Below are 16,691 nucleotides of genomic sequence, written 5' to 3' on the forward strand. Positions count from 1 at the left end.
TTTAAATTTGCGCAAATATCAGCTAATCTTTTGGAAATACTTCCCGTATCCAAATTCTTCTCATATTACCTAAAGTTGACTAATGGCCTATTTATAGAAAATGACTAAACAATACCAAACAAACCGGTCTTATCGGGCTCGACCATATAAATAATCAGCGGGGTGATAAGAGAACGTTCAACAGACTGCTGCCCAGTCCCAATGACTTTTAACAAACTGCAATTAAACGCCAATTAGACGTGTGTACGACAGTGTGCATTCTTTATAGATAGATACACTTTATAGATAGATATATTAAAAAGCAGCGCAGAAAAATATAGCAAGCATAAATTCGCCTTAGCTGCAAACTATTTTTGCCGACGCTTTAACGTTTGCTCAACTCTAATGAGCCAATAAATTCACATTACGTATACGCGCAGGTGGCCAGCTGCTGTAATTTGCTTAAATCAGAAAGCAAAACTGTATCGCTTGCATTTTCCTTTGCGTCGCTTTTCTCTGACTTTTCTTTCACTCAGGCGCGGACCGTTGTTGGCTATAAATTTCACGCTAACTCGTCACTTGTCGCAACCCATTTCCTCGAATTTTCCTGGTCTCCCCCTGCAATTTGCAGCATGGGTTATGAAATCTTATTCCTTTCCCTATTCATAATTTGCCATGAAATCGGTCTGCAGTCAGATGATCATACAGAACATTCGTGAAGTCATTTGAACATGTGCCCAGCCTTTTCATATTTGCATTTGACTTTTCGCATTTCCATATTTATTTGGTTAGAGTTGACTAGTCGAGTGGCTTATAATCAAAGTGCACACGCTTTTCCTGTCAGTTGATAGCCAATGTTTGCTTTGTGTTTCGTCGGTGATTAGTTTATATTAATGCTGTTGAGGTAGCGTCCAGTTAAAGTGCTTGGAAAGTATATATTAGTATAGTCATCTAGATAATACCATTGTGTTTTAATTTTATTTATACATTTATTATATTTATATAAGTTTGAAAATGGCAATCCTTTATTTTTTGGCGGTTACTTCAGTACAAATCGAATGCTATCAGCTCTATTTCCTTTTCATTCGCAAAGCGTATTATTAATTGATTTTGCGCTTGTCTTCCTTATCAATATCATTTACATATCGGCTTAATATTCCTAAAACCAACTCGGACTTTAAATTTTAAGACATATTAAGACCCATTTATTGACTGGGTGATAATGTTTTGGCAAGAAAAAGTTGGTTCAAAGGCGGCGAAGCTAAAGGTGTCAGAATGATTTGCACTGAAAAAAATGTTTTATCGCAGATAATTTATATCTAGTTGAGATTCGGTAATGAAGATATACAAGAGTATAGGACTTCTATTGCAGGCTTATTTAAACGTTGAGCAACTGAATCTACCCATCTATGTATCTATAACCTTGAAATTGTTATTGCTCTATTTCCTAGCTCGACCCCTCCTAGAAATTGCCACCCACGTCTATGGTTCCCAGTTTCTCTGCGTCCACTTGATTCCCAGTTTTTCTCTACCCCACCTATCACTCAATGCTAATTATCAGACGACGATTAGATAGAGTTATTGTTGATAAGGGGCACACGACGGTTCTTCGATGTAATCTGCTTTGTTTTTTGCCTGTCGAGTATGGTGTGTTTCTCCTCTTATCGTTCATCGGTGCTCCAAAAAAAAAACAAAAAAAGGGGAAAAAAGTGAAATAAAATATAAAATAGCTTCGGCTCCGGTCGTGTGCGTAAATTGTGTTTCTCCCCTATTATTCGGCGCTTTCGTCGCCGTCGTCTTCCCAAACTAAAGAGAGAAGAAACGCTGAAAAAATGTATTTTTGAAAATAATTTTATTGCTGGCGTTGAGCGCAGCCACCACTGTCGACGTCGCTGCCGCCTTTTTGGTTTTATTTTTTTCGTGTTCTGCTGGTCGTTTTTGGATATTGTGTAAAATACAGTTTTTGGTTCGAATTCAGTAAACAAAAACTTGTCGCCGGCGTGAGACGCAATCGCGGGCAACTCTAAGGTTGTTCTCCAACAAAAGTTACAACCGAATATCAGCGAAAGAGTAAAGACCGAACAGTATTTGCTTAAACAATTTGTTATAGTTTAAGAGGGAGCTCGCCATCCGTCCCGCGTGTCTGTCGTTATTTTGTATCTTACGGATACGCGTCGAGTGATGATGACGTGCGTTAATTGTAGCCGCTGTTCTTTTTCGTTGTCGATGTCGATGGCTCGGTACCCTGACCTTGTTACTGACTGATTGTGAATTCTTTTGCTTATTTATTTACCGATCTGCGTTGGGACTTCTATATACTTACAGTTGAGATACAAAATCTAGCTATCTATCTATGTAGTTGGCGATCGCACGCACTATTTGTCTAAATCGAATTCGTCTAAAAATAAGCCGCGAGCGAAAACAAAATGAGTGGAAAACGGCAAAAACAAATTGTGGAATAAATTTTGGGTGGTTCAAGAGTTTTGCTTTACATTCGGTTTTCTTGGTGGGAGATCGCTTAATTTGTTTTCACATTCGAATGGAGCCAGAAATGGTCCGGAAAAAGACCAAATATATTCTACAAAAAGTGGCAGAATTTTAAAATATTAATTTGCAAGTGTAGAGGAGTGAAATTTCAAAATTATTGCTGGAATTGTTCAGCTAACTCATAAACCACAATCTTTGGAAAAGTAAAGTACATGAAATTGCAACTAATACACACAAAATTTTAAAAACTTAAATTACATAAATGCAGCTCCCCACAACGTAATTTTAAAATACACAGCAAAGTCACGTTTTGCCATTTCGTATTTCAAATTCCTCGACTATCGCAGGCGCTTCTCTGCTAGGCAAAAACACTAAATTTGTCTGCAATTACAACTTGTATCTTTCGAGTGTTCGCGCGGCTGCTGTGCGTATCTTAACAGATAAATTTAATTGGTTAATATTTATTTTTAGTCAAGACTTGATTAATTGCCACCCGAGAGGAGAAGTTCCATCGGTGCTGCTCCGTTCGCGGAATTCTCCAAACGTCTTCCCTCATATTAGTTTTTGCTATTTGGCACGCGCTACCAGTTCCAGACAGCGCTTAACAATTTGTCAGAGAGAAATACAGACAGTAACTGAAAAAAAAATATATCAAGAGAAGGCAACAGCAACAATGTATGCAAAATATATAAATAAAATTATAAATACAATTGGCCAACGTATTGGGAGCCGTTGGTCGTGTTGTTGTCCAAGTTGAAGTGCATGTTTCTCTCGGTTTTTTCTCTCAGTATGGCTCTCACTCTCGGTGGCGAGAAAAATAAAATTAATGCAAAATTCGAAAATTCAAAGCAATTTTTGTTTTTAGTTGTCGTTCGACCGGCTACACAATTCGTTTGCTGTTTCTCCTTTCCGCGCCCGATTGAGTAAATACTCAATATTTCTGCCCGTCTTTATATAACAGCCGAATATCAACAATAACAAAAAGGGTCACATAAACCAAACAAGTTGTCCAAGGCGCTAATTTATCAGGCCAAAAATAAATAACCTTAAAGTGAAAAAGTAAATATTTACCAATAGCAAGCCATAAATTGTACTACAAATCCAATTTAACAACAAAAAGGTGAAACTAAAAAGTGTGAGAAAATGCTCAAGTATCCGCGTACCACCTCGTCCACTTCCTCGGGTTACTTCGATGATGATGAGGCCATCATGAATCCATATCAAACGCCTCCTTCATCGCCGCATTCCGTGCCCCAGTATCTGCAGCGTCACATGGTGCGAATGTTCAGCACTGAAGTTGATAAGTAAGTCGTCCTCGATCAGGCATCAATTTTATATATAAATTCCTTTGTTTAAAACCACAGGCATTTCCCAATGCCCTACTTAATGCTGATTGCAATATGGGAAGGGAAAAATAGTTGACTCGCTTAGATAAAGAAAGCAAAACATATAATATTAAATAATATTTTTTAAACTAAGAGCAAAGCATTGTTTCAAGGACATTTATAAAAGTATATATATAAATGATATTTGAGAGTATGCTTCTGGAAAAACAGAGTCCATACAAACTTAGTCTATATACATATATGTAAATACAATATCCAGGATCAAGTTGTATAGCACAAATTCCCAACAAGCCGCAATTGAAATGTTAATGTGTCATGAGATTTATGCCTAAGGCAAGGTACTTCTGGTTGTTCCTTACCCTACGGCTCATAAATATGCATAAGAAGCCCAAGAATCAGTTATTTATAGTGACTGATTTTAAATGGTGGCATTATAGTGCAGTTCATGTTGTTCATAGTAAACTAGTAAAGTCGCAGTCCAAGTCGCAATTTCTCTCATTTAAAAGCAAAATAGTACCCATTTTATTTTATATTATTATAACAAAACAATTTTGTAAACCATTTGCATAATCAATTTCCATAAGTGCAAACGCGACTAGCCTTAAATGAACTACCACAGCAGCGAAATGGCTTAAAATGCAAAAAAAAAGGGGTTTATTAAAAAGCTTAAGCTGAATAATTACAAAAAAATCAATGTACAATAAAAAACAACGCTGGGAAAGCAGCAGCAACAGAATCGCTGCATTTTATATGTACATATATCCGCTCGCCCTCAGCTGATTTAATTTATATACTCGTAGATATATGTACATGTAGAATACCTTATGCACTTTCGATTCTTTCCTCTGTTTGTGAACGTGGGAGTCTTTTGTTTATTTTAACAGCCACGCGCGCACATGTGCCTTGTCCCACCCAGTCCACAGTTTTCATTTACTTAGTTCTCAAAACAGAGAAGTCTACTTGTTCCACCGTTTATCGCATTCATCGCATCGCATTCTAATTGCACATGGCAAAAAGCGCTCTACTCTGCCCCTACATATAAAGTTGTTAATCGTTTTGCTGTAAATTTATATAGTTAACTAGATACTTTAATCTAAAAAACACACTTTTTCTATATGTTCATACTTAAAGATAGTGTAAGTTAGGTTAGCATTGCACACATGTTGGTAATTTAAATAAAATCTATTAAGATTAAAGGATTTGATTTTGCAGTACAACCAATAGTAAAGCATGACGTCAGGATCATTATTTTTAGCTGTTTCAGCAATTGTTTATAATAAATGCCATTACAACCATTGACTTTCGACCGATTCTGACGCAAACTTACGCTGCTACTTTTCTTTATTCCTTTGTGTTGCTGCCCTTAGAATAGATGTGTTATCTCTATAAGAAAACCTTGATGATAATGGCTCGCAAGCTACTAATTAGCTCAAGGTGATTTCATCCTTGGGTAAATTGTCATTGCCATTTCAGTCTGAAATATCGAAATAACCATTTTATCCTTTTAATCTTCCTAATACGAGATCAAATTCTTTATTATTATCAGAAAGCTAGTTTTCTTGCTTTTCTTGTTCAAGCGATGCTTGTTGTCTGCAAAACACAAAGTAATTTTCAATATCTCCGAGCAAATGATTATTAGACCTCTGATTTGGTGAACCCATTCCTTCGTTCTGCGGCTCATTTTGAATTCTGTCTGTTTGTCGTTTTACCTTTCTGGGTTTTCCCACTCTCCAGTCTTTTTGATTCACGCCTACAACTGAACAACAATGGGTAGTAATTAGGCGAAACTTTTCTTGGCTGTCGTTTTGCTGTTTTTATCAATGAACTGCCTTGAACTCGCATGAGCACAAAAATATCAACAAAAAGCTCTCAGAAATCTGGAAAAGCCCAGACAGACGAACTAAGAACTTCAACTACAATAATACCAAGTGGAAAAGGGCTTGAGCCACGCCCACTACAAAGCAACTAGAACGGAAAAAAAAAGAAGTTTTCGAGTCTTTTTGTGTCAACGACTGAAAAGGTAAATGCACTTCAAAAGGTCGTGTGCGACCTTTGACCTTTTCGTGCCCAGCAGCGCTTATAGCTGCGATACCCACTACCTACCTACCTACCTACCTATATGTATGCAGAAAAGGCGATGAGCACAGAAGAGAAGAGTTTTTCAAGTGGAAAAGCGGCGTGAAAGCGGCCACACATGTTCTTTATTGCGGGAAAACCTGCTAACCGCTCAAATGGTTCGTTCCAGCTTATCAAAATGAATCGAAAACAACTTATTTATATCGCGATTATCGATTGGATCTATAAATATTTATGCGGTGAACAAATTTGCTCCTAAATGTTGTATAATTTATATTTGGTTATCGAAGTTACTACTTTATACTACTTAATCATCCCTCCGATCGAACAAAGCAATGCGCAAATGGAGATTATACAACAACCTTGACATTGTCTTAATGTCAAGTCATGATAAATGAAACGAAATGCAAAACAGTATGCAACAATTAATCTTTCCTACCTTCTTCTATGAACGTGTGAATACCCACTTTCCCCGCAAAATCATTTCAGGAGGCGAATGAATAATGTTCAATAAATTTTCGCTTAACGTGAACACAAAATGTGAACAACAAGAGGGCGAAGCAAAAACGAAACGAATATAAACAGCAAAATGTTAGCGAAATATAAACAATAACAGCGGGGGAGGCATGAATCTTCGATTCCAGAGGATGGGTCAGAAGGGTGATGAATATGTTCATTTCAAGGTGAAAGAGGCGCCACAGAAGCGGCTTTCCACAGAGCCATCTGTTCATCGCCACTGAAGTGGAGCCAGCCGAAAAGAACATAATAAGAATTGCACATGCTGGCATGGAACCAGCGACTTTCAAGGTCAAGAGCTGTAAAAATACTATTTTTAAAGAAAACTTATTAAAGGATGGATTTTCCCAACATTAATTATCCAATAAATTAGATTTCCATTTAGATGTATTCCAATTTTCTCTACATTTCCTTCCTCTTGTCCTCAGTCGACGATGAAAAAGTAAAAACTTTTTTTGATGGCTCCCTCATATGCACTACTATATTTACATCTTTGGCGCATACTCAAATTATATTGACCATGAAAAGTCTTTTCGCTTGGGCGCTCAATTTTCTTCAGGTGTTCAATGGCTAAAAAGTTATTTAGCCGTATGTGGGAAATGGAATTTTGTTTTCGCCGAAACAGTTCGTGGTTTTAGGAAATTAATGTTGAGGAATGGTGTGCCAAAATACGAAAAACTCATTGAGAGATTTCTTTAAGCATGAATCAATTACACTGGCTTACAAAGTTAAGTCGATAAGTTAAATCTTAAATCAGTTAGCAAGATACATTTTAAACAGAAGTAGTATTCTTCGTTGACATAATTAATTTAAATCCCTATTTCAAGTAACATTGATAAGAATTAATATTAGAAAAGATGGGTGGCTTCGTGTATAAAAACAGGTTCTCTCTTAGGTAACAAAGTCTATTTATTTCCAATTACTTTATGGCCTAGACAAAGCAAAGAGGATTTGAACAGACTTAGAATTGATAATTCACAGTCCATAATCGCTTATGGCTGCGGCATTATCATGGGTCGCAACTTAAGATTGATTTGATTGCACAAACACGTTTCCAATTCCATATATTCCTTGCCACTTACACGATTAGCACGTGAAACATGAATGATTGTCTATAGGCGGCCAGGCGATGGTGCTATATAGTAAGTGCTGCCTGTAATACGTGTCTTTCCTGTCGATTTGTTTACTCGGCTGCGGTTAGATTACGTTCGCCAGCCAGAGTCGTAAATAGTAGGAAGATCTAATAATGCTAAAATGTTTGCCACGAACTCAGGTCTCACCGATGACGATGATGCGAGTATATAATACATATTCGTTTGCCGCCAGGCTGTCTCAGTTGTAAATCGAAAATCAATCCACTTATGAAGGTGCGACCACAACCTTGCACCTTGATTAGTTTTACCCACCTTTTTTCACAGAGTTCAAAGAGTCCTCTGCGCTTTTCCCGCCACTTTTGACGTCACATTACTCTTCTTTTCTTTGCCCATCGCAAACCGATCGTATTTTGACTGTAAATATTTCCACTTTTCGTCTTTTGACTTGGCCCCCTTTTTGGCTTTTCGTTGATTTTATGACTCAATTAAAAGATAAATACGCAAAGTGCAAACATTTCAATGTTCAGTGAATGCGGCCGACAAACGAACACATGACGTCAACCATCAAACAAACAAATTGTTGAAAGATTTATGAATACTACGAGTGTCTATATTTGGCTATATCTACGCAAACACGCACTTTTCAAAGATGAAAGCGAAAGAGTTTGCCTAATGTGACATTTGCTCCTAGTCGGTGTCATTAAACTGTATGATTAAAAAATTTGGAATTCGGAATAGTTCGATGTTGCCAACAGATTTTTATGACAGGCATTTTTATATGGAAATTGACTCCTTATGGAGTCACCAAAACATAACGAAATTTAATTACACACACATTACCCAAAAAAAATACACAACCTTCAGGAAGTATGATGTAAATATGTTGTAGTCAGCGAAATGGACCTGATTATTTTTCTGTATGTATGAACTGCAAAAGACTATAAATTTGATTTACAAATATCATGTACGATACTTATTTCCACGGGGCATCCTGTTCTTGGTGCTTGCCATTATGTATCTGCTTCATTATTATTTACTTTTATGAGTATCTTTATTTATCTTTTAAATTTACGACTCTCGACTGCGTCAGCAGTGCGTGAGTGAAAGGCAAAAGTTGCCAACAAGTTAACCTTAACATTTACTTGCCACCTTTTTTTTAATTTATATTTAAATGGCTGCCTCAGATTTGCATACAAATTCAATTAAAACGCGTGACGGAATTTTGTAAGCGAAATTTTCCCAAGGCAGTTGGGGGAAACAAATATTTGATTAAAAGACTAAAAGGAAAATTAAAAAGCAACGTTATGGGTCTTTTTCATAAACAATTAACCAAACCTTATCCATTGATTAGCACATAGTAATGAAGCTAAATGTCAATTAGGTCTTCATTTTTTTCTTAAGCGACCCAATGTCAGGGAAAATTATGTTACATTTATTAATGGCACTCAATTCGAATTAATGTTGGATTGACATGTCAAGTGGAAATTAGAGAGCACAAGCATTCGAGTGGCTAATCAGTGTTCAAAATGTTTTTCTTGTTGTGCGTTTAACACTCACCACCCACACCACACTGCCGCAACAACAGCACAAACAACAACTGAGTGCTGAGGTCAAAGGTTGAACTTGACGTGAGTTCGCCTTTCGCTTTTCTACGGTCTTGGGTTGAGGGGCAGGTTTTCACCGGGTCAGAGGTGCAGGCGCCACCTAATGACTTGCAGCCTGGCATTAAATTGCCATTGCCTGGAAAACTCTGAAAATGAAAGTAACAAAAAAAAACCCCAAGCCGAGCTCACGATTTTAAATGCATAAGACATAAACAAGTTGTTGGAGTGAATCTTGAATACCCTTCTATTTTATTATAAGTACTGATAATAAAATTGAGTTAACTTTTGGATTTAATATCGGGTCCGTACTCATTCTAAGTTTGTTATAAAGTAGTGCTACAACTGAATACATATTACAGACTCCACAGACCTTAATTTCTAGAGTTATTATATGATCTCTATCAAAATGCTATTTACTGATTAAAGAACTAGGTAGACCCTCTAGGAAAGGGCATGCAAAGATGCGCCTAAGACGTGCAGCCCCAAGCCAAACGATTAAATGTTGCTATGTCTCCTGGGTTGTTCGTTTGTTGTTTCGTTTGTTGTTCGTTCGTTGTTGGTTGTCTTGGGCTGTCTTGGGTTTCATAACAACAACAAGACAATGCCTGGAAATATCCATCTATCTTGTTGTGGGTTTGTCTCAACGGCCACCACACTGTTCACAGCTATTAGACGCTGTTTTATGTTACACAATTGTTGCTTTTGCTGGCCAAGCAAAATCCGGCTGGCAACATAATGTTGCCAACTGGCCGATCTTTTGGACTTTTCACCGCTAATGACTGGGCCTTTGCTAATTGGCGGGGCGTGGCACGATCCACACATCTATGTTGTTTTGTGCGAAAAATCAACAGGCTCATTGCTGTTTACCACCCAATAAAATCACACTCGAAAATAACACTCGTTAACAACAAGGAGGTTCCAGTATTTTTTATCCATATAGACGGCGTTACATTGGTATGGATTTTTATGCGAGTTTTTTTTCGATGAGACTTGGCACACGTTCGCCTTTGTCAGCTATGAATACAAAATATCGCCTTTGCTGACATTTATTTGCACTTTTTGCAGCTGGCAAAGAAAACAATTTGCACAAATAATTTGCATATTTTCGAGATTTATATTTATTGTGGTTTCCATCGAGGTGGAAATCAGCTTGTTCAAGGCAAATATTGAGGTTACGGAAAACAAGGTAAATGGGATCAATTCAGGTCAGCAAAGGAAAAGGAAAAGAATGGGTAGCATTTAAGTGTAAATTGTAAAAGGTTCTCTATATTTTGACAATAATTTATGCTATTTTCCCCTCTATAGCTTTTATTGTTTAATTTTCCTGCACAATCTCTACGCACGTTTCTTTTACATTTCTCTGCTACATTTTCATTGCGTGACCGACAAAACTTTCCTCCAACAATTTCGATACGATTTCGTAATGGTTTAGTTTCGGGGTGTTGCAAAAGTCGTAAAGTTAGAAAAGGCAAGAAAATGTCGGGAAAGTGCGAAAGGGTAAATAATCTTGATGCGTGAGCGTCCGGAAATAGACGTGTTTGGGTGTCCATGTGGAAAATAAATTAAGTTTAATTATACACCAGATACACATTTATTAATGATTTTTCTCTTTTCCTTTGCAGGTGAGTTTTATTGAATAAACGTTGTTATGGTAAACCACGTCGCAGAGGGTAAGCTTTAAAGGTAAACCAGAATTAATTGGATCAAGTAATGCAAAGTATTGGTAAGAAAGTTCAGACATAATCATAAACGATGTGTTTTTTGGATCAGTAGATTTTTGAGGGGTTTATCGACAGACCCACCCGTTTTACCAAAATAAAACCAGCTGATTTGGAAGTAAAAACCCAAGCAATATATTCAATATTCCACAATGCAACAGCGTGGGAATATCTTGAAATGTGTATGGAAAATCTACAGTTAGCACACGGGTTATTGAGCCTTCAACGTGGCAACTTGTCATAGTCAAGTGGCATAGAGAGTCTCTAGCTGTCCCTTTCTGTCGCTGATGCTGCTGCTGCTACTGCTGCTGCATCGCATCACTGGATTTCAAAAGTTCTTTTGCCGTTACAGCCAACATTCTCTCTTCGGCATTCGCTCTCTGCTGACAAAGTCGCATTTGTATGGTTTCTCTCTCTGTGTCTGAAATTCAGCTAAAAAGCTTTTGAAAAGCAGCCATGTTGCTTTTTTATCGTCCATGTGTGTGTGGGTGTGCGTAGGTATCTCACAGAGAGAGAGAGAGTCTCCCCTCTGATAAATTCACTGATTGGAAAGATTCGTTCGTCTGTTTTTTTTGGGCATCCACTGTCTTCTTTCAGTGTTTATATCTCTTGTTTGTTTATTTTTCATGCATTTTTGTTTGCCTTTAACACGAGCCCAGCGAAAACGTGGTGCGGCCATGAGAATATTGCATTGAGTCGCTGTCGAGAAAAAGGGTTCCGTAATAAAGATCGCAGACCATATTTACAGTAAAGCCTCTGTAGGAGTATTTCTTGTTGCTGCTGGTTCTGTTGTCAAGTTGAAACCAATGCCAACCGATCGACATTTTCCGATCTGTAGTTGGACCAAAATACTGATGATTTAGTTATGGAAAATCTTAAGTAAATATAAACCTTACAGCGTAATTCGCATATTTATGCATTTATGTTTACCACAGTAGAAACTTTTCCTTGTCAGAAAAAATACCCCCTTACCCTTTAGAATGCATTAACTTTAACCTTTTTATATGAAAAGTATATTGTAGTATTTATTGCAAGCTCCACTTTAGCTGCTAAGCTTTGCTTTGTTGTGCTCTCAGGGGCTCTGCATTTGTGCCAAAACAACAGCTTAGTAAAACTTCCTCTCTCTCTCTCTCTGTCTGTGGGTTTCTCTTCCACCAACTTGGAAACTTCAAAAAGCCACCACCGAAAAGCTGTTGAAACCATTGTTGTAGTTGCTGCTGCACGTTCAGCTCTCTTTTTGGCTCTCGCAGTGGCAGTGGCGGCAGCGAATGTTACTGCGAAGCGCAGCAGCGACGTCAACATTTTCAGTTATGCTGAGGAGCTCTTTCCATTCAAACACGAAAATCGCCTAGAAGTTAAAACTTCGGGTCGCTTTTGTCGCTTGGCCTTTAATTTTATTTCGTTGCTCAATTGTTGTTAATTAATTGTGTGAAAAATACCTATTATTATCTGTGCGTCTGTGTTGCAATTCGTGTAAAAGAGAGAGAGAGAGAGAGAGAAAGGGAGAAAAAGAGACAAGGCGAAACATTTTTAACAGAAAAAGAACAAATGCTGGCAAATTGTTTACACCAGCAGTCTAAACAATTCTCAAAAGTTCGCTAGACACTGCATATAAAAATTCAGAGAAAAGGAAAAACGGCGAAAACGTCTCGCGCGCATTTTTTCACTCAGTGAGAGAGTCCAGGAGAAAGCAGAGAGCGGGAGAGGGAGTTGCTGAATAACGAAAACAAACGCATTCAGCAAGAGAGACAACCTCTCTCTGAGCACACAAATAAAAGAGCTCCCCAGTTCGTTGTTTTTGTTTTTTTGGTGTGTTAAGTTAAAACATTAAGAAGACCGAACAATTTCGAACGCCTAAAATGCATGTGTAAATGCAAGTGGAACTCATTAAAAGGGAAGCTGTTAAAAAGAGAACAGAATTAACTGTTTGCACACATGCACATGCACTGAAACCAGTGTTTTGGCTCTCCCAACTGTGTGTGTGTATATCTAATAAGAAAAAGCAGCTGGGACCTCCCCGAAACAAATTTGTCAAATTAAGCAATCGGGAAAAACGAAAATCCCAAGAAATTTTTGAACATATCGCTAGTGTGCATTTTAACTATAAAGTTCTTACAACTTTAAATAAGAGTTACGGTAGAGGAAGAAGTCGTATTTAATTATCGTAATATCGATAATGAAAACTGAAACCGGCAGCAATAATAATCATAATAATACCATCGTCAATATGGATTTCGATATGTATCCAAGTATTTCGGGCAAGCAACAGGATCCCGTTCGCGAGGTCGTTATGAAATATATCGATTACTTTCTGCCAGAGTGAGTATGCGATAGTTTTTTTTTTTTTTTTTAGTGCAAGAACAGCACTCATACTTTCTATGTTATCAATTTAATATAAACAAATATAAATAATGATTTCAATTAACGAATTTCTTAAAAATAGCCTGTGGGAAAGCAAACATTGGTTATATAGATAGAAAGGGGGTTATTGTCCAAGCTGATAACAACCTGGGCAGAGGTCAACCCGAGAAAAAAAAAGTAGATATTTTTTCAGTGGGAACAGTAGCTCTTTGTTCTGCACTTGTTGGCAAACGGAATTATCTCTGAGATAAAATTGCTTACCTACTGGATTCAGCCAGAGAGTTTTGCTAGGTAAGCTGCCAGCTGGAACACTTTATGAATCTGTTTATATTGGTTGCTAGCTATTTTTGTTCAGATCCGAAATACTGCTGTACTGCCAGATTAAAGTTCTTATAATAAACTATAACACCTAGGATATCTTTATGGATACTTTGAAGCTGGTGAGCATTATCTAGGGTAATTTTATTTGAAATTGTTACTACATGTAACTACTAGATTTTAATTGGTACCCAACCCCAACCATAAAGGCATCAAGTTTTGTGGCACAGTACTCATAGCGCTTAGTAGAAAACGTAGTAAAATCAGAAAATGGTTGTACATCATTATTGACAAACCAAGTGATGACTAATTTTAGATGTCTCTCAGGGCTGCTTATAGTAAACTGTCAAATTGGTGGCGGCTAATTTAAGCGAATTTGTGTGAACTACTGCTAGGAAAAGGAAAACAAGACTTCAGACGTCTAAGCAAACGACAATTGAGCGCAGGTGGCTATAAATACATATATGGCAAAAATATGTACTTCCGACCCACAGCTGATGTGATTCCCTGCTTAGAAAACCAATTAGCGAGCCCCAGACATCATGAAGTTCCATAATGGGCCCTATATTATACCCCGTGCATGGCAACGCAGCTGAGCTTTGATCTTTTATCAGATCTAAGTATGGCAATTTTACTTGAGGGTGCTAAGTTGTGGATGGCGTTGATAAATATCGGTGGGTTGTAGTGTTGATTTCATAAGCACACATAAATATTTATCGGTTGGATAAGTCGGCGGCTACTCTAAAGATATTGGTAAATGAAGTGTGCGTTGAATAAGAGAATATATATGTGCATAAATGGTTGATCTCGCCGGGTATTGGGTGACCAGTATGGTAGCCGTGCAAATGAATTTAAACGGATTTTTATTTGGCCTGGCACTTAAGACACTGATCTCCGATCTCCTAGTGGCTTGGCGCTGGAAAATCGCTTGACATATCCACTTTAAACTGTACCGAATAATCGAATTATGTGTGGAAGACTGGTTGCTGGCCGCTGGCCGCTTCCTGTCTATGGGGAGCCTTACATCACCGGGAAAACGGGCCAACGCATCGCATCGTTAGTTGAATAAAATACTATTTTTTGTTTTGCACTGACCCCATTTTGTTTTTGTCCGTTACGTCCAGTTAGGCAACTTGTTGCAAGTTTGCGTTTGCATGGGCGTGGAAGATTCGGTGAAGAGGGGGCGCGTCGAGGAGCAGGCTGCCACGCGCCTCTTGCCATGAAGCCTGCCAAGTTGGCGACATTTCTTCGCTGGTTTCGCTGGCACTTTAAGGCTTCCTACAATAAGGCGGCTCAACTGAACCGGTCTTGGTCTTGGACTTCCATTTCCATACTGTCTACTCTTTATCGACTCTCTTTTCAGGCAGTTTTTCAAAACCGCCTTTTGTTTTCCTTGCAACCCTTTTTTTCGCCGTTCCTATATATAGACTCTTATTTCATTTGTGTACTTTTTCACGAATTCGGTTTTATTTGGGTCAGGGGCACATGGTTCCTTTAATTATGTTTTGCACAGTAATTTAATCTATGTATTTGCCGCTATGTACGAGTATAATTGTTTATTGAAACACGTACAAAACATATGTATATTCGGAATATGATAAACATTTCATTCAGAGCCTATGTGCATCTGAATGCGCAACTGAAACTTTGCTATAAATTCATTTCCCGTTTTGCGATCGTTTTTGCATCTATTTTGCTGAACACTTTGTACGATGTGTTTTGTTTGCGTTCGCCAACTTCCTGGAGTCGTAAACTCAGTGTCATCGTTCCCGACTTTTCAGAGCCCCAAATGCAAATAAACACTTCACAAATATGCCACGCCAGTGAGGGGAAATCATCGACGGCTTCGAAATGGCGAGGATGGCATGATGTACATACGAATGTTCATATGTATGCCAAATTCTCGTTTCGCTTACATCAGCAATGGCCTGACAACAATTTCGATATTTGTTTTTACTATGCATTGTTCGATTTTGCCAAGTCAGCGGAGGTCGTTTGCTGGGCAAGCAATTTGTATTTTTAGGGAGAATTGCAGAGTCGCCATCCGCAAGTTTAAAATTTCGGAAACACTTAGAACAATTTGAGCCGTGTGATTCGCACAAAAAGTCGCCGGCGTATCATGATATTTTGAATGAAAATAGCCAGTGGGAAAATGGCAAAGAGCAGCGACATTCTTCAAGGGATTAGCCTGGCAATTGGCCAGACTTTCATTCACAGCTATCAGATCGCTTCAGATCGCATCAGATCGTTTCGATTGGATTTGGATTGGAAACTACTTTTCATTCGGCGCGTCAAAGAAAGAAAAAGTGGCACGTTTCTAAAAGGCGCCAACACGCCAACTGCAACATAATACAGAAACGTAAATTACCTATTACTCAGTAAGTTTGTAAGGAAATGTGATAGCAGAACTCTGATACCGAAACTCTAGTTAGCTCACTAGCTGCCGAAACTAAAAGATGCCGAACATAAAATAAACAAGTTATATTTAAATTAGCACAAAAGCTGAAGCAAAAAAGTAATAAATAAATGACATCACTGATATTTTTACGTGCGTTCGATGTCGGTTTTTGAACCCTAATAAACTTTGCACTTTCTTTCCTCACTGTATTGTTTATTCTTCTTCACTTTGCTCTTTTTTTTACTTAAAGAAAAAAAATAATATATGTATATATTATTGGTGTTCGCCGCGTGATTTTGTTTCTTCCTTTTTTCGTTTTTCTTTCTTTATTTTTGTTTGCCTGTACTTTCATGCTTTTACCATGTCTAATATTATTTGCTGGACTTCATGCTGATAACACCTGCCGAGATGATAACGAAGCAAAGCAACAATAGATGCTCTAATGATGGTCTTGCGGCCGCCAGCTGTGCACGATTGTTATGGTTTGAATAGAGTAGTTGGAAACTATCAAAACAGTATCTCAAAGTCGGTAGTCAAAACGCCAAATGTGCAATAGTTTACTAACTTAGCAATGACTTTTTGATTATCGATCCAAGTCTGGGAGCCAGTAATTCATTATTGAACTAAACATTTTCCTTAAATTCAAGTTTGCTTACATCTAACTTTAAAGCTCAAAATTCAATTAACTAGTATTCAATTAAGAGTGATTTCTGAAGTGCATTTTAATGAGTACTTTACAGTTCCCCTCACTGTGCCGAATCCTGGTGTAATTAATGCACCCATTCACCTACAAA

The 16,691-nt window shown here is 37.9% G+C and overlaps 1 protein-coding gene across 4 annotated transcripts in view; it reads left to right on the forward strand.

Moving 5' to 3' along the window:
• The window catches only part of LOC6541198 (protein bunched, class 1/class 3/D/E isoforms), a 91,726-nt gene that overhangs the window by 52,114 nt on the left and 22,921 nt on the right, over positions 1 to 16,691 (forward strand). Inside the window, exon 1 of one of the 4 annotated variants that reach the window (XM_015158953.2) lies at positions 3,433 to 3,770. The exons of 2 other annotated variants lie outside the window; for them this stretch is intronic. In XM_015158953.2, coding sequence (XP_015014439.1) covers positions 3,610 to 3,770 — 161 coding nt within the window. In that variant the 5' untranslated portion in view covers positions 3,433 to 3,609. Of the gene's footprint in view, positions 1 to 3,432; positions 3,771 to 11,992; positions 13,140 to 16,691 lie in introns of those variants that run through there. One more of the 4 variants, XM_015158955.2, reaches the window with a different exon arrangement.

Source organism: Drosophila erecta, unplaced genomic scaffold (genome assembly GCF_003286155.1).
Source record: "Drosophila erecta strain 14021-0224.00,06,07 unplaced genomic scaffold, DereRS2 tig00000055-arrow-pilon, whole genome shotgun sequence".
NCBI classification, from domain to species: domain Eukaryota; kingdom Metazoa; phylum Arthropoda; class Insecta; order Diptera; family Drosophilidae; genus Drosophila; species Drosophila erecta.